The sequence below is a fragment of the Mustela nigripes genome, chromosome 2, assembly GCF_022355385.1.
Source record: "Mustela nigripes isolate SB6536 chromosome 2, MUSNIG.SB6536, whole genome shotgun sequence".
NCBI classification, from domain to species: domain Eukaryota; kingdom Metazoa; phylum Chordata; class Mammalia; order Carnivora; family Mustelidae; genus Mustela; species Mustela nigripes.
In genome coordinates this window covers 54,565,265-54,584,644 of record NC_081558.1, presented here as the reverse complement: position 1 = coordinate 54,584,644, position 19,380 = coordinate 54,565,265, and the positions used below count along the sequence as shown (strand labels likewise).

At 36.5% G+C, this 19,380-nt stretch overlaps 1 protein-coding gene across 2 annotated transcripts in view; it reads left to right on the top strand.

Annotated features, from left to right (window-relative positions):
* Nucleotides 1-19,380, top strand: part of TMCC1 (transmembrane and coiled-coil domain family 1) — a 187,294-nt gene that overhangs the window by 52,316 nt on the left and 115,598 nt on the right. The window contains exon 1 of one of the 2 annotated variants that reach the window (XM_059390384.1): nucleotides 4,518-4,952. The exons of the other annotated variant lie outside the window; for it this stretch is intronic. Coding sequence (XP_059246367.1) covers nucleotides 4,914-4,952 — 39 coding nt within the window. The 5' untranslated portion in view covers nucleotides 4,518-4,913. Of the gene's footprint in view, nucleotides 1-4,517; nucleotides 4,953-19,380 lie in introns of those variants that run through there. 2 annotated transcript variants of the gene reach the window in all.

Sequence of the window (19,380 nt, the reverse complement as noted above, 5' to 3'; positions counted from 1 at the left end):
GCTTGTGATCTCTCTCTGTCAAATAAATAAATAAAATCTTTAATAAATAAATAAACAGGGGCGCCTGGGTGGCTCAGTGGGTTAAGCCTCTGCCTTTCGGCTCAGGTCATGGTCTCAGGGTCCTGGGATCAAGAGCCCCGCATCGGGCTCTCTGCTAGGCGGTGAGCCTGCTTCCCCCTCTCTCTGCCTGCCTCTGCCTACTTGTGATCTCTCCTCTCTCTGTCAAATAAATAAATAAAATCTTTTAAAAAATAAATAAATAAATAAATAAATGAACAAAATGTGTTTATATAGAATTTTAAGAATGAAGTTGGTGTAAAGGGGGGAGGGACAGGTGTTTCAAATATAAAAACCAGCTAAATTGGGATGATTATTTAAGTTTTATAAATATTTACTCAAGGTATTTGTGTGTTTCTGTTGTTACTTTGGACTTTTTTTTTTAATAATTTTTTTTAAATTTAGTTGGCCAGCTTATAGTACATCATTAGTTTCAGATGTAGTGTTCAATAATTTATAGGTAGCATGTAACATCCAGTGCTCATCACATCAGGTGCCCTCCTTAATGTCCATAACCCAATTATGCTATTTTACTCCACCACCTCCCTTCTAGCAGCCCTCATTTTTTTAAGATTTATTTATTTTAAAGAGATGGGGGGAGGGGCAAAGAGAGAGGGAGAGAGAATCTAAGCAGACTCCATGCTCAGTGCTGAGCCTGAGGCAGGGCCCTATCTCATGACCCTGAGATCATGACCTGAGCTGAAACCAAGAGTTGGCTACTTAAGTGACTGTGCCATCTAGGCTTCCCTGTTTTGCACTTTTTAAGTGATAAAGTAAATCAGAAAGCAGTATAGTCCTAGTTAAAACAAACATACATAGGTTTATGCACATGCAGGACAATGTATAATAAGATTGGTACTAATGTTTATTCCTAGTGTAGGGTTATATATGATAGATAAAATAAGGAGAGTAAAATATTTTTCTACAAAGATAATAAAAACTAAAGCAAATAAAATGCCATTTACTGAAGATTATTTGTGGCTTTGGAAGTAGATTATTATTTGACAAACAAATAAGGAAAATGTAAGGGAAGCTGGGGCCAACATGTTAAAGGCAGACTTTTTTTTCTGGCTCCTAAATCTACTTAAAACTCTTAACTCTGGTAGAAAGCAGAGGTCAGGTCATGCTGACCTGACTAAGGATTGCTTAGTGATTGATGTTCATCTCTTTTTTAGTTATGATGGGGTCAAGAGGTTTTTTTTGTTTTTGTTTTTGTTTGAGAGAGAGCTTGTGAGAGTAGGGAGGGGCAGAGAGAGGGATAGAGAGAATCTCAAGTGGGCTCCATACTCAGAACCTGACCCAAGGTTCAGTCTCAGTACCCTGAGATCATGACTTGAGCCAAAATCAAGAGTTGGGTGCTTAACCATTGAGCCACGCAGGCACCCCAAGGGAACTTAACCAATTTCTTAAAATGGGGTGTTTGGACAAGCTTTAGGGGAATTCATTGACTATTTGGAATTGTGTTGAAAACACTGTGTATGTCCATTCATAAATTTTATGTCATCACTCCAGTGACTGAGTTCATAGCTTTTAACAGATCCCTAAAGAGTGTGTAATCCAAAAAAGATTAAGAACCCTGTGGACAGGTCCTGTCTGTTTCTGCATAGAGTAAGGGGGTTGTGGATTTTCAATCACAGATTACTGAAAGGACATTATTTATTCAGGTCTTGGAGTAATAAAAGAATGATTGCAGAGCTGTTGATATTTCTCTAGGTTATACAATTCTGCCTTTCTAGCTCTTCTTTTGTAAACTTTGATCTTGGTCTACTGCAGTCATCCTTTGCTGCCCCACACCTCAAAATAGATCATATTCAGAGATTCTAATTTTTCTCTTAACAGCTATTTATTGACGATCTTTTCAGTTCTTTGTCATCAAGGATTGGATTGCAGTCATACACTGAAATGATTATTAACAGGTCTTGTTGCATTTGAACAATTAGAGGTTTATCCTTATATTAATAGGTAAGAAATGAGTAAGTTCCTCCTAGAATGAAAACACTATTTGTTTCATCCGTGAATCTTTTTATATATATCAGGGACTTTGAGGATATATATATCCTGTTCAATTCATGATTGATATTTTTTGTGTATCTAGGTGTGTGGACTTGACAGTTTTTTCTAATTCCTTTTCCTCTTTCCTTTCTTTGGGATGGTGGGTTAGAAAGACTCTTGCAATTCTTTGCAGTCTAGCAGTTATCTGGGATTCCAGTTGATTATATCAGAAGCAATTCATGTTTATACTTAAAACAGTATGTCGTGGGACGCCTGGGTGGCTCAGTTGGTTGGACGACTGCCTTCGGCTCAGGTCATGATCCTGGAGTTCTGGGATCGAGTCCCACATCAGGCTCCCAGCTCCATGGAGAGTCTGCTTCTTCCTCTGACCTTCTCCTCGCTCTGTTCTCTCTCACTGTCTCTCTCTTAAATAAATAAAATAAAATCTTAAAAAAAAAAAAAAACAGTATGTCTTTCTGTAAGGAATTTTAGTATTTCCACACCGGCATCTCATTAGGTTTTCATTACCAGGAGAAATTTTCTGAGTATTCAGTTTCATTGTGTAGGAAAAATATGGAAGTACTGGTATTCTTAGCTTTTAAAAATAAAACAAAACAGAAAACACACAGAACTCGGGTTCTCTGTCAGCCTGTCTTCCACTTGGACTTAAATTTCAGTCAGTTTAAATATTAGGTTACATTGCGTATTCTGAACCTTAGATATGAGGGAACTTTACTTTTAGTCATAGTTGTTGATTAAAGTTTTCTTAGCTTTGGAATTTCACAAATAGTTTCATTATGTTCAACCATTCTCCACTTAAGGTTTTTGGAATAAAATTTATATATAAATTATTATATATAAATATATAATATATAAATATATAAAAATATATATATAAAAATATATATTATATTATGTATAAATATAATATATAAATATATATAATATATATAAATATATATTATGTATAAATGAATATATAATATATAAATATATAAATATTATATATAAATTATATATATTAATATATATATATTTTATATATAATTTATATATAAATAATCACTAAGCAAAAATATATATATAAAGTGGGCTTTATATATGTATATATGTAAATATATAAATATATATTTTTATATAGAATATATATATTTTATGTATAAAGTGGGTTCTATATATTTATATGTAATATATAAATATAATATATATTTATATGTAAAAATAGATATATTTTGGTCACAGTGATTATTTTTTGGAGCTATAGCATCCTGTTACTTACTCGAATCTGGTACGTAGGTAAATCTTTTGTATGCTTCCTAAGGTGTTGTGAAATATGTGTGTGATATTATATGAAGTTTTAAAAATTGTGCACTATATTTGGATGATAACTGGAAAATGGAGTGTGTGACAAGGGCATGGTTGAGAATAACCATTGTATAAAAGATCTGTCTTTTGAAATTCATTTTTCAGTTTTCTCACCAAAAAGAGAAAAGTTAGTAACACTGTATGATTTCCTAATGATAATACTGATGTCTTAGAATATTCCTGCTTTACTTATCTGAAGAATTGGGATATTAATACATATTTCTGGGGGGGGGTGTTAAGAAATCAATAGGATAGTAGATGTGAAATGTCTAACACAATGATCTCACATAGTAGGTTTATTCCAGCAAAGGCTATATGTAACATAATCATGCTTACAGGGAATTGAGAATCACTAGCGCAAGGAAAATTCATATATGCCAACAAGTTCTGCCCTGGTCAGTTTTTAAAATCATTTAGGAATAATGAACAATTCAGAGATGAGCATGTAGAGTGGAAATTTCAAGAAAATGAAGCCTTGGGTGTTGGCAGCAGAATCAAATAGGAAGAGACTGGCAAACGATAGTAAAATATTTTTTATCTTTGCAGCTGGCCTCAGGATTGTCATTTTCATACCTTTTACCTACATTTATTCATTCTGAGCTGGGGTTTTTTTTGTTATGTGTGTAGACTTTAAAATTACATCGTTCTGAGAGCAGTAAATTAGCTCAGGAGGCAGCCTTAGTTTCTTTAACTTGGTAAGGAAGTTGAAGTCACCCTGTAACGAAGTTGAAGTCACCCTCGAAGTATGCCACTCTGCACCTGACATTCCTTCCTGAGGCGGGACTCCTCCTGGTGAATAAGGGGAAAGGCTTGGCCAATTACCTTAGACAAAGCCGGACAGCTGCCGAGCCCAGGTGGGAGGAGTCTCCTGGGAGCATAGCTGGTACAGTCAGGGGCTTTTTGCCACCTCCTTTTATTCACACCATTTAACCCAGCAGATTACCTGAGGGGGAGGTTGAGAAGGGGGGCGTCACTCTTTGCAGGGGACCTCCTCCACTGGGAGGGCTTTAGCCTGGGAAGAATTGCAGTTGCCAGGTTTCCGCTTGAGGCTGATGCTTTCTAACCCCAGTGCGCCACTCTTCGCCCCACACAGACCAGAATATCAGGTTTGGCCCCGGAGTCTCAGGTGGCACCAGAGCGGCATCCTAGGCTGAGGATTTGGTGGAAAGAGAAGGGGTGGTCCTTCACTCTGGACCCCTCTCGGCTGACTCACAGGAAGTGCTAACCGAGCTTGGCACTGGGCGAAGCAGCTCCAGGATTCTGCCCCTCCCTGCCGCGGTCTGCCCGCCCTCTCGGACGTAGGCTTTGCAGTATCTCCCGATGGAACAATGAAGTGGTTCCAAGTTTGCTAAGACTCCCAGGGACATTCTTTGGACCTCTGTGATAGTCTTCAAAATGTTTTGCCACCGACTTTTCCAAGAAGCTGTTTTTTAAAAACAAAACCAAACAAAACCCTTCCCTTCGTGGATTGCTTTGTCTGAAGATTACTCAGGGTGACCATGGTTCAACGCTTTAGCCTCAGGAGGCAGCTATCCAAGGTGGGTAGCTTGGGTAGCTTTGTGTGTTTGTTTAGGGGAAACTCTCACTAGATTCGGCATGGTTTCCTTTCTCTCTAGAACTGTACTGTCAAGCCTGCCTTCCTCCAGAGCTAAGGAGGGGCTGGGAGAGGAAGCGCTGCCTTTTGTTCTTTCCTCTGACAGACACAAAGGTTTCAGGCTGACTGCACTGGCAACTACAGATTTTGTTCCCCTAAGACCAAAGCTGTCATCTGTGAATTTGGAGAAAGTTATAGTTTGCTTCTGAAATACAGTTTCCAAGGGGGTGTGTGTGCGTGAAAAAGAATAGTGGGAAAAAGTGCATCTTTAATTAGCAATTAATCTGGCAGCTTGTTGACCAAGATGAGAAAGCCTTATTGGTCTGTGGAATCGGTGCTTGTTTATAAAATTTAGTATTAAACTGGGGAAAATGTCCATAAAGTAGTCCAAAGAGCAATACCTGCATAAAAATGTTAAAAGAAATTTGCATAGTTAATGAAGGAGTGTGTGAAAAGCAGTAACCAGAAGGCTCATGAAGCAATTTTTTATAGAGTTCTGCTTGAAAAGCAGGTTCCATTTGTGCAGCTTTGAGGGAAAAGTTCTTTTAACCTAAGAAATTCAAACTTTAAAAAAAGCCTCTCCTGGAAGAGGGGCTGCGGATTTTCTCAATCTGCCCTGCTGTGGCCAGCCCTCTCTCGACCCAGTCATCGAGCTCTCTATTTAACTGGTGCAGGAACACGTTTGGAAAGAGATGTGCTGAGAGTTGAGCTTTATTTCAAAAAATAATTCTGTTCTTTAAAAAGCCTATTCTAAAAAGATAGTAGTTGGTGGCTGAATTGTGTCACAGTTCATTCCCTGCAGGCAGAAACTTAAACGAATAGTAAATCAGTAGGCATTCTTCACTTCTTGGTTGGTAGTCAGAATTGTTAAATCCTGAAATGTGTTATTATCTTAAGGGAAAACCTTTTAGTTCTTCATAGGCGACCTCAGTGTAAAATGTGTGCACTCAGGCAGAAATGAGCAAAGAAAGCTCTTGTGTCCATCCACACAACAAATTTCATCTCTTGGATCGCTGAGCCTAACAGGGACTTTTTAGAAGTAGTAAAATAAATTTCCCTTGCTTCTCTTCTCCCAACTCTAGCTATGTGTGTTAGGGGTAGTGGGCCAAGAAGCCCCCAAATTTCTTCTAAGCAGTTTAAAAAGAATAATTTTTGTTTCTCTTTGAACAACCTCTATTTTATATACTTCCAAATATGTAGTACATTTAAAAAGCAGATATGTAGATTCTCAAGGCAGTAATTTTTCTGCACTAGAGTGCCTGAAATAGTTCAGAGCCAGCCATAATTTTCCAATTAGCAAATAACTTCATTCTAGGTATTTTGCTCCCAATATTTCTCCCCAAATTATTTTTTGAACTTTTATGCTTTTCACTTTTTACTATATATTATATACCCTGTAGTGATTTATAGAAAAGACACTTCGGGGGAATTAGGAGCATATCTTCTCTATAACATGAAGAAATAGAAGGTATATCATATAAAAATATTCAAAGAGGTAACCTCTTTTAATTTCTTTTTTTCTGTCATCCCTCCCCTCCATTTTAACTTGGTTTTTAGGTCCTGTATGTTTAGGACCCATTCTAAGGAAATTGGTTTTCTGTCAAATGGCCTTAATATAGAATATATTCAGTAATGCCTTGAAAAAATAATATTCTTAATTGTTTCAGTCTGTATGGGTGCTGAAATATGAAAGAGAAATGAATAGTTAAGTCAATAAGTTTTCTTTTTTGAATTTCAGTGAATGCATTCTATTCTATTCTCTTCTATTTTTTTCAGCTAAACCCATATGTTACCTGAGATCACAGGACCTGTCTTAACCCAGTATATGGTATTTCTGGCACACATTGAATACTGAAAGTGAAATTAGGTTTTTGTAGGTCAAAAACAGTTGACTAGAAATTGCATGCAATTTTCTATGATTCCAACTATAGTAACAAGTATTTTTGCCAATAAGAAATAATATTCCACAAGTATAGAATTGGCTGAAGATGATCTTTTATTTTAAAAAGCAATTTCCTATTTTAACAAAAAGGATACTCATGTGATCATGTATAAATTCTGTTGAAGTTTTGTGAAAGAAAATGTAAATGTTTGCAGTGATTTTAAACCTAATACCCAATTTAGATTCTTTTTATCTTAAGTTTGATAGCCGTGTTTACTTACCATGGATATTTGCCCTAGAGTATTCAAATGATTCCTCTAGGCTAATGAATGTTCACACCTAACTTGTAAAAGGAGCAAGTGAATTAAGAAATAGATGTAGTAAAAATCTTCATTTTTAAAAAGAGATATTCCATAATTCTTTTTTACTAGATCCTAGTTACCTTTCTTTTTGACTAGATCCTAGTTACCTGACTCCCAGAAAATTTCTCTCTTTTCTTTGCCACTTTAGATTATTTTCTTTCTGCATGGTTTTCTCACATGTGACTTCAAAAAATATTCACTAAGGAAATCTTTCTTTCTGCCCTGCATCCTCTGTATGAGCTAGTCAGAATAGTCTGGAACCTGCCTATGTGGACTTACCATGTAATTCTCCTAACAAATGTTCAAGTTAGGTGGTATCAGCTTCATTTTGTCTTTAAAGAAACAGGTTTGGAGAAGTTAAGTCATTTGTCGAAATCAGGAGATAGAGTCAGGTTCAGACTAGGTCTAGTTCCAAACCTATTCTGTTAACCCACACCAACTGTCTTCCTAAGCTTCTGGTGTATTAGTCATCCTACTGTCATCTCTCATGTTTCTCCATATTTATACATGGTTATAGAAAACAGTATAGTAAGTTAACTTGGGTAACTTCCTTAAAGCAGCTCTTTCCCCTGCAGTTGAAATTAGTGTCCGATAGGGTTTTAATTTACCAGTCGAACTTGGTTAAGTGTCTCTTGCAATTGTAGTTTTTTTTCTTTGGCCAGAAGAATATTGATTTCAGTAAGATAGCTCATTTAATAAAGTCATATTAAATGTAGTATGAAGTTTACTGTATGCATTTATTTGAATCTTTAGACTATATTGCCTTTTAAAGAACTTCTGTTAAAGAGAGAAAGTTACTCTTAAGTTTCTATAATAATTTTTAAGAGATGAAATATAATGAATTACACATCCAGAAGGTCTTAAGTCACTTTGGCTCTAACCTTCCCTCCCCTATCTTTTAAGTGGGTAATAGAAAATCAGTTTTTTCCTTTTTTCTAAGAACTTCAGTTTTTTAGGAGGTATTGATAAAAGTTAGGAGGCTTTGAGAAGTGGTTTTAAGATAGATTATTCCAGTAAAATATTATACCCTTTTCTTTTACTTTTGAATGGTAATGATTTTCATAAGTCCAGAATTAAAAATTACCAAATTGTGGAGGCACCTGGGTGGCACCATTGGTTAAGTGTCTCACTCTTGGTTTTGTCTCAGGTGGTGATCTCAGGGTCCTGAGGTCAAGCCCCATTCCCTTGCTCCTCCCGTTTATCCTCTCTCTCTCTCTCTCTCTCCCAACAAATAAATAAATCTTTTTTATTTTTTTAATTACCTAACTGAAATTTTGCTTCCAACTGTGTCTTTTTTACTGGTTTATATCCCTGCCACCTTAGGTAACCAGTTTCTTATTTATCCTTCAACTGTTTTTTTTATGCATATGTAAGAAAATGTGAACATAGGTTTCCTGATCCCTCTAAAATGAAAGATAAATTCTGTACAGTTTGTTCTAAGATAACTTGGACTTTAATTTTCCAGATACGGATCTAAATAGTTATATCAGGGCACCTAGGTGGCTCAGTGGGTTAAGCCTCTGCCTTCCGTTCAGATCATGATCTCAGGGTCCTGGGATCGAGCCCAGCATCGGGCTCTCTGCTCAGCAGGGAGCATGCTTCCCCTCCCTCTCTGCCACTTGTAATCTCTCTCTCTTTCTCTCTCTATGTCAAATAAATAAATAAAATATTCAGTAAATAAATAAACAAATAGTTTTATCAGTTCGGGGTTCACATTTGTTTTTAATATTTTCATGGGAGGCCTAAGTTCTTAGGACAGGTATAGCAACACAGAAGGTACTCTCCATATCAAAGATAATTAAAATAACAGCAAATTAATGATGACTTGATTCTTTTTCAGTTCATACCACATTTCTTTCCTACTTGGTTTGAATGATTTCTCTTACTATATTACAATTTTTCAGGGGCACCTGGGTGGCTCAGTCTGTTAAGCATCTGCCTTCAGCTCAGGTCTTGATTCGAGGGTCAGAGTCCCCCATCAAGCTCCTTGCTCAGCAGGGAGCCTGCCTCTCTCTTTCCTTCTGCTGCTTCCCCTTCTTGTCCTCTCGTTCGTGTGTGTGCTTGTGCTCTCTCTTAAATAAATAAGTAAAAATCTTAAAAAATTTTTTTCATATGGTGAAAAACATATAAGAATCATATCAGTATATCTTGGGTTGGCCTGTGAAGAGATTAATGGCTGAGAAATAGGACTTCTGGGTCGTCCCTCCCCAGTTCTCCCACCGATTTATTGAAATCACTTGATCCAGACATGGAGAGCCCTTGAAAATATGATTATCTAAAAATGTTATTCTTGTCCTTCCTACATTTCATAGGGTCCTATTATTTATTATCAGTTTTGTATTAACATAAACTTAAGATTTAGGGAGGATTTGATCATAATTTGAATTCATAATAAAACCCTTTTTTCAAAAATAGTTTCTCTGGAAAAAAATTTTTTTTGAGAGAGTGGACATGTGTGAGGGGTGAGGGAGGGGCAACATGAGAGGGAGAGTAGACTCCACGTACCCGACACCAGGATTGATCTCCCAACTCTGAGATCATGACCAGAGCCAAAATCAAGACTTGGATGCTTAAATGACTGAACCACCCAGACATCCCTTCTTTTGAGTTTCTTTCTGATTTCTTTTGTGTTTCTGACTTGGTGTCTGTGCTGCTGGAGTGAGCACTGGGTTTATGTCTTAGGATAATATATACGACTTAATTTTTTCTCTGATTGTATTCTTATCAATAAAAGGAAGAGGGATCTTTCACTTCCTTACGTAGGGTCTTTTAAAAGTATTTTGAAGGCTAAAGTGACAAATTTTATTTAAATTTTACCACAATTTTTAAAATAAGTTTTTGAACCCTTTTTAATGTTAAGTACTATATGGGTACAGTGAAGTATTATATGTAATTTACAACCTCAGAAACATATGCAAGGGAGTTTTGTACTGGATGACTACTAAGTCATGGAAATGTGTGCAATGTCTCTTTTTATGCTGTTTTTATTTTGTCTCTGTTACTTCAGACATCAACTGGTTTCATACTTGGAAATATGATGTTTGGTGTTTATATTTAGCCAGAAGTTAAGTGCTACGTCTTCCTGTGAATTATTAACCCTCCTTAAATCAGGTAGTGGTGTCATGTATTGAAGGGTTGTTCTTATGTATTATGTAATCAAAATAGGAAGACTGATAACTGCTCTTCTGTTAATGAAACGAGACCCTTAATAAGACCAATTCTGTATATTATGGATGTAATGAGAATAGGTAAGGAATAGAGAATAGCTTTCTTATTCAAATATATTGGCAGTAATAGTCCAAAATAGAGAAACTAATTTAGAAATAGATATATGGTAACTCTGAAATGTTTCTGTGATATTGATGGCAGTTTAAATTTTAAAAATTAACAGTAAGTTACAGACAATAGATTCAAGAAATTGAAATATGCTACCAACAGAAGATAGTTAACCTCCTTGGGAAGTGTGTTGCTTTTTTTGTTTCTTAAGTACACAGCTGCTCTCATTTGGTGTTGATTTGAATTTTATCTACCTGAGAGAGATGGATATAGTAAATGACTCAATTAGATGATTCTTTGAGGTAGAAATACATTTACCAAAGGCTGTTAGTTTTGAAGATCAGTGAGCTGATACACTTGAAAGTGCTTTGAAAACTGTAAAGTACTATATTGATTTAAGAATTTAAGGTGATGGCATTTTCATTATTCTGTTATTCTATAAATTTTTTGTTTTGTTATGTTTTGTTTTTTTAAGTAGGCTCCATGCTGGGTGTGGAGCCCAACATGGGGCTTGAACTCACGACCCTGAGATCAAGACCTGAGCTGAAACCAAGAGTCAGATCCTTAACCTACTGAGCCACCCAGGTGCCCCCCATGAGTATTTTTTAAAGTTTTATTTATTTTTAAGTAATCTCTACACCCAACATGGGGCTTGAATTCATGACCCTGAGATCAAGAGTTGCATGTTTCTCTGACTAAGCCAGCCAGATGCCCTATTATCCATAAATATTTTTGAAAAGAAGTGATTGTTATTTAAAACCATAGTTTAAAATACACACAAACCCACCTCCCTCCTTCCTCCCTTTCTTTCATATAGGCCATCTTTGGATAGGTAACAATGAATGCTTCTGGAAAGAGGATCTGGGACACTTGCATTGAGTGTGGGAGATAGACTTGCTTTTTAAAACTGTTTACCACATACATAACTTTCTAAAATAATAGCTCTTGTCAAACGTGTTAAAAGTTCATAGGAAACAAATTGCTAAAGGGGAGGAGGAGGAGGTTGGAGGCTGGGGTAACTGGGTGATGGACATTAAGGAGGGCATGTGATATAATGAGCACTGGGTATTATATAAGACTGATGAATTACAGACCTGTACCTCTGAAACCAATTATACATAATATGTTGATTTAAAAGAATTAAAAATAAAATAGAATCAAAAAAGAAGACGAAGAAAAAAAACTATATTTAATGGTAAGAACTTGATCACAAGGGGGGAGTGTAGGAACAAGAAGCACCCCTCTGTTTTGCTTCCTGTATCATAAGGTACATCACATGCCTAAGTAAACAAATGGAAAACCAAAAAATAAACAAACACCAAATGAACAGCAAGAACAAAAACTTCAAAATGTGGAAGTGAATTTCAGGCTCATTATTTTTCAGTGAAAATCATTGCTAATAGTTTACTTAAAGGTTAATGGTTGAAAGATGATATTCTTCTGGATTTGGTACTTTCTCCCAACCATTCTGCTATTATTCACAGACTGAAGATAACTGTTGTTAACATGGTTAACACATAAGTTTGTAGTATAGAATCACTAACCTTTTAAGAATTATTTAAATGAATTTGTTGGGCCCCTGGGTGGCTCAGTGGGTTAAGCCGCTGCTTTCGGCCCAGGTCATGATCTCAGGGTCCTGGGATCGAGTCCCGCATCGGTCTCCCTGCTCGGCAGGGGGGCCTGCTTCCCTCCCTCTCTCTCTGCCTGCCTCTCTGCCTACTTGTGATCTCTCTCTGTCAAATAAATAAATAAAATATTAAAAAAAAAATGAATTTGTTTAGGCTAAGTTAATCATACTGTACTGAAAGCATGTTTTAAGGATGGTGTATAAAGTCAGGAACACATTTTACTTGTTATATCTGTATATAGAAGATGCATGTAATACTTAATATTATGAAATATTCTGATTTGTTCTTAATCATTCTGGTTTACATGAGAAAATTAAAAGAAAAATTAATTCTTTTGGACACCCTGGGGTTAGATAGAACTTAGCTTCTGCTTTATATATGAACCTGTAACAGAATCCTATTGCAAAACATATTGATTAAAAAGAAGACAAGGCAGATGGACTTGGCCTGTGGTAACACAGAAAATTTCCATTCAATTTATTCTTTCAAGTGCTTTATAAGAAGCACATCACTTTGTCTTTACTGAAAATTTTAATACCTGTTACTTTTAGGGAGTTCTAATATGAACGTCCTTTCAAAAATCTAATCTGAGAGTTAGTTTTTATTTTCTATGAGGAAATTTAACCAAGGTAATGGGGTTCCAGCCTAAATGGCTTAACTTCTATGGAGAGAACAGAGAGGTAATCTATAAAACTATCTTTGAGTTAATATATGTGGATCATTTAATATTATCGCTTAGTATGTGGAATTTTAACTGCAGACTCTTAATATACTTGTCTAGTATTCTTCCCCTGCCTTTTAATTATTTGAAGATATACAATGAAGTTATACAAAAAACACCGGTTCTCTTTTTGGTATAGCATATGTTGGGCATATTTGTTTAGAGACTTAGGAAACTAGCCACAAAGATTAGTCTCAACAGATTCTCTTTGGACAAAATTAGAAATGTGACCCATTCTACTCAGTGGTTAATGGTGAATGATGATTTGAGTTTTGAGTCTTAGGATGTTATTGGTCATTGTATTTGATAACACCCAACCATTAGGACTTCAGAAATTTTAGCATATATAATATACATTCTATGTATATTCTGACTTGGAAGGAACTTGGAACATAGTAAATGGGTATATAAAGATGAACACTGGGACGCCTGGGTGGCTCAGTTGTTTAAGCATCTACCTTCAGCTCAGGTCCCAGGGTCCTGGGATCAACACCTGCATCCAGGCTCCCTGCTCAGTGGGGAGCCTGCTTCTCCCTCTCCCTCTGCCTGCCACTCCCCCTGCTTGTGTGCTCTCTCTCTGACAAATAAATAAAATCTTTAAAAAAAAAGATGAACATCTATTTCATTTCTTACTACTCATTTCCTTTACACATATCATTCTAGCTGCACCCCTTCCTTGCTATTTTTCAAATGTATCACAGTTCTTCCTCTGTTCCTTTGCATTTATTCTTCCTTCTGCCTATAAAGCATCCAAATACAGGTGGTTCAGCTTATGATTTTTCAGTTTTATGATGGCGTGAAAGCCATATACACTCAGTACAAATTGTACTTGGAATTTTGAATTTTGATCTTTTCCCTGGCTAGCCATACACAGTATGATGCTTTTCTATGATTCTGAGTAGTGGCAGCAGTTGTAGCTCCCAGTCAGTCACACAATCACAAGAGTAAACAATTGATACAACTCTTCTGTATCCATACAACCATTCTGTTTTTCACTTTCAGTACAGTAGATAGCCAGTAAATTACGTGAGCTCTTCAGTACTTCATTATCAAATAGGCTTTGTGTTAGATGATTTTGCCCAACTCTAGGCTAATGTAAGCATTCAGAGCACAGTTAAGGTGGGCTAAGCTAAGCTATTTTTGGTAGGTTATGTGTATTAAATGCATTTTTGGCTTGAAGTATCTTCAACTTACAGTGCATTTATTGGGATGTAACTCAATCATAAGTCAAGGAAGATCTGTATCTGCATGGTTTGCTCTTGTAATCTTTGAGGTAACAGCTCAGAAGTCACCTTTTCAGCAAGGTTTTGACTACTTTCTTTAAAATAGCAAAACTACTACTTATACTCTCACCTTTCCCCCAACTCTTTTTATCTCCTTACTTAGTTTCTTTTCTTTTTTTCCCCTCCAGTGTAGTTAACGTTACCTGATACATTATATATTTTTCTTACTTTTGTGTTCCCCCTCAATGTAAACTTTATGATAAGGATGACTGACTTATTCTGTTCAGGTGCAAGAACATAGAATAGTATTTGGTATCTGGTAAGTGCTAAATAAGTATTCACTTCATGAATGAAGTTAAGTATAAAGAACAGTTTAAAAAAAAAAAGAGTGGCTAGTCTCCTTGTCTACTTTCTTCTTTCTCTTCCCATTCTCCTGCCACCATACCCACCCCAGGGCACTTCTACTCCAGCCTCCCTTCTGCTGCAGAATAATTTCATGTTGGATAAGACTTGCCATATAGTAAACACCAAATAAATATTTGTTGAATATTTGCTAATGTTATCTTCTTCCCTAGATAGCAGACAAATCTAAAAATCAGAAATGGTGATAAACTAGGAACCTATTCTGGTTCTTGAATTATAGGTATTCATATTTTTAAATTCATTTTTTTGGTGAATTTCCTATTTCTGGTCTCTCCTGCCATTGTCTTTCATCTGTATTATTGCATTAACCTCCTAAGTAGTCCTCCAGCATCTAAGCTTGCCCCATTAGAGTTTATCCTTATCATAAATGACAGAGTGATACTAATAAAACTTAAGCCAGATGATGTCATTCCTATGATCAAAACTCCTCAGTGTTGGGGCGCCTGGGTGTCTCAGTGGGTTAAAGCCTCTGCCTTCAGCTCAGGACATGGTCCCAGGGTCCCTGAGATCGAGCCCCGCATCTGGCCCTCTGCTCGGTGGGGAGCCTGCTTCCTCCTCTCTCTCTCTCTGCCTGCCTCTCTGCCTGCTTGTGATCTCTGTCTGTCAAATAAATAAATAAAATCTTAAAAAGAAAAAAAAACAACACCTCCTCAGTGTCTTCCTTTCTCATTTCCCCTATGTCACCTACACAGTCTATCTGTCCATTAACTCTGACATCATATTCTCTTCACCCATTTGCTCATTTCCAGTCTAGATATACTGGTCCTCTTGCTGTTCCTGGAATATACTAAGCATACTCCTTCCTCAGAACCTTTGCAATGTGCTTTACCCTCTGCCTGGGAGGTTCTTCCTCCATATAGCTACATCCTTCATTTGCTTATTGCTTTCACATCTTTCCTTAAAAGTCATCTTCTCCCAACATCTCAGTGAGACATTCCCTGAGCACTCTAAAATCACTATATCCCCTTGTTTTATTTTTTTCCCTAGCATTTATTAACTTCATATATACTATATCATTTACCATTTATTTTGTCCATCTTTTTCTCTCCTGCTCCCTCAAGAATGTAAATCTTGGAGGGATTTGTCTGTTTTGTTTATTAATGTGTCCTGTGCACCTAGAATATAGTAGATGCCTAGTTTCTATTTATTGAATACATGAATGAAACACTTTTTTGAAAACAAAATGGAAGAAAAAAGCCATCCTGAATGAAAAACTTTATATTCCATGGAATGTTATGTTTTATTATCAAACAGAAATCTTAGTGTTTAACTTTCTTGAAGTGATTTTGTCATTTCCCTTGTATGAAACCAAAAACAAAACAGAACAAATCTTTTGCCTAGTTTTTATTTCTCTCTTTTTTTGTAATAAAACCCTAGAGATTTCTTCTTGCTAACAAGAAAAATTCAAGTTAAGGGTGCCTGACTGGCTCTGTTGGTGGAGTATGTGACTCTTGATCTCAAGAGTTTTGAGTTTGACCCCCTCATGGAGTATAGAAATTTCTTAAAAATCTAAAAAATCCAAGTTATTCACAACTTTCACTCAATTTGATCCTATGAAATAGATCGGTCAAATAATTATTGTCCCACTTTGTAGATACGTAAGATTTCAGTGTTTCTTAAAACTCTTCAGTAGACATTAACAAAGAAGTATCTCTTGTTTTGGGTACTAAATGCCAAATTCCTTAAGTAACTTAAATTCTAGTGGGGAAGACAAAGCTTGAAAGAAGACAAAACTAATCTCTATTTAATTGTGTGCAAATGTGGCCTATACTAGTGCTCTGAGAGCTTAACAAGGGAAAGGTAAGCTAGGAGAGCTTGAAGGAGATGGGCTTTGAAAGACAGTAGGGCAGAAAACCAGTGAGAGGAGAGGGAACAATGAATCAGTCCAAGGATTATTATTTGTTTTCTTCTCTTCAGTATCCCTCAAACTTGTAAGTATCTCCCCCATTTATTTACTGAAGGAATGAATGTAATAATGAGAGCATAGTGCCCTACATAATTAGTGAAAACTGCTTGGCCAACAGATTTAGCAAAGAAAATGTATGAAGATATCTTATGAAGCCAAGTCTGGAGGGGTTAGATGCCAGAATAAATATTTCCAACTGATTTAGTGAAATGTTAATAATCTAGGCCATGCACTTAAGTAGAAAGAAACTCATGATATAAATAGTGTGCTAAGAAATTTTGTCTAAGGTAACAGAGCCTTACAATAGAACTTTCTGTGGGAATGGGATTATATCTGTGCTGTCCATCATAATAGTCACTAGCCACATATGTCTGTTAAGCACTTGAACTGTACCTAGTATGAATTAGGAACTGAATCTTAAATATACCTTAATTTTTTATTTAGATAGCTACCTTTAGTTAGTGGTTGCCATATTGAACAGTGCAAGAGAATATTGAATAATTTGGAGAATGAACAGATTAGGATTGAGAAAACAAGTAGTAGGCTTTTAGAGTAATCCAGGCATAAATGATGAAATTTAAAAAGGGAGACTATCCATTGTTTAGAAGAAAGATCAACAGAATTTAATGAAACTGAGATGAAAGAAGGAAGACCAGATTTTAAGCCAAGACTCTGGGTAATGAGGAATTTAATTGTTAAGAAAATAAGAGATTTGGGTCAAGCTGATGGGTCATTTGTTGGTTTGGGTGCAAGCTCCAGTGTGTATGTTACGTATTTGGTGAAGATTGGCTAAGTAGAGAGATTTCGCATTTGGAAATAGAGAATTTTTGGTTAGATAATGGTCATGTTGTAATTTTAGAGGTAATGCTTAAAGTCATGAGTGGAGTCTGAATGTGAGTTTGTTTTGTTTTGTTTTGTTTTTAAGATTTTATTTATTTATTTGACAGAGACCCAGCGAGAGAGGGAACATAAGCAGGGGGAGGAGAGAGGGAGAAGCAGGCTTCCCACCGACCAGGGAGCTTGACATGGAGCTTGATCCCAGGACCCTGGGATCATGCCCTGAGCTGAAAGCAGACACTTCACAACTGAGCCACCCAGGTACCCCCTGAGTGTGAGTTTTGAGCAGATAATAAAGGAGTGGAGGTGGTGATGAATGTCAAATGCCAAAGAGGAATTAAAGTGAAGATTGACTGAACTTAGTCATACAACTGTAGATTTAGTAGAGGAAAATATCCTAGAGATTGTCTTCTAATCCATTCAATTTACAAGTGAGGAAAGTGATGCTCACTGATGTGAAATGAAATGTTTAAATATGCAGAGCTTATAAATATCAAGTTCACGGCTTGAACCTAAGTTCTCTGCTGACCCTTTCAATTTACTTCTTTTCCCATTATGTTGGCAAAACAAAAATTCTACTGAGAAATTTCAGTAGATTGTAATGGAAGCTAGATAACAATGATAAAAAGTAGAAAATGGGATGGAGAAATGGAATTAGTAAGTGTGGGCATCTTCTTTGAGAAACCTGGCAGTGAAAAAGGAATTGAAATGATATGCAATTGTATTGAAATTGAAATTGAACTAAAGAGGCAGTGAACTCAGACCAAAGTTTTATTTTGGTTCCAGAAATGTCATTGAATGACTGTTCTGGCATGACAAAGGATAAAAGTGCCAAAGTGGTATTATCTTCCTCTTATTGCTGCTTTGGGAGATGAAGTAATTGACCTGTAGGATATATCATCTTTGGTGCCTTGGGTCTACTGAAACTATTAAGTGATGAAACCTTTTTTTTTTCTAAAAAGATTCCTGTCTTATTGCATATTGTTGTTTTGGTTCAAGATGTAGATTGTTGGTGTGATTGGCATTTTACTTGGAAAGGTAGGACTTCATAATATTTCCTGTTCTTCAGGCCATTTATCCACTAAGACCTAAAGGAATTCAGAGAGGCAGATCTTCAGCATGAAAAGTGTGTGTTTTTTTGTAATAATTACCCAACCACCATTGCTTGAGGATATTTACCATGATATTAAAGAACCAACTACTATGGGAAGTTAAATGTGCCATAATACGTGAATTATATCTCATAGCTGGGCTGGTTTCAAGGGGAGAGGTTTCTCTGATTCCCCACCACCACCAAAATATACCACAAATGATACCTATTTACATCTTTAAAATAGGATACCATATTGGAAAGAGAATTTTTAGTGAAATGGTGAGTACAGGTGATGAGAATACAACCTGGAAGATGAGAAAAAATTTAAGATTGTTAAGACTGACCCTGGGGGCACTGGGATGGGTCAGTTGGTTAAGCGTCGGACTCTTGATTTCAGTTCAGGTAATGGTCTCAGGGTCTTGAGATTGAGCCCCACGTTGGGCTCCACTCTGTGCTGAGCGTGGACCCTTCTTGAACTCTCTCCTCTCCCCCTGCTCTTCCACCCCCACCACTCACGTGCGTGCTCTCTCTTTAAAAAAAAGATTGTTAAGGGGTGCCTGGGCGGCTCAGTGGGTTAAAAGCCTCTGCCTTCAGCTTGGGTCGTGATCCCAGAGTCCTGGGATCGAGCCCCACATGGGGTTCTCTGCTCAGCGGGGAGCCTGCTTCCCTATCTCTCTCTCTGCCTGCTTGTAATCTCTGTCAAATAAATTTTAAAAATCTTAAAAAAAAAAAAAAGATTGTTAAGGACCCAAAGATTATTTTATATTATGATTGTTTTATAGAAAAAGTTATCTCAAGAGACTTCCTTGGCTTGAGCCCTATGTGGAAAATGAAGTTAAAATATAAGAGGATTTTAAATTTTATAGTGATGCCTTAGAAGTAAAATCTGACAAGGGTTTGAAGCTGGAAATTACATCTTGGTACTTAATTTCTCCTACCAACTCATTCCTGATCAACCACTTACTTGATTTATTGCTGCTAGGTAGTCTCTGTATATTATGATGGAAGATGTATTTCTAAT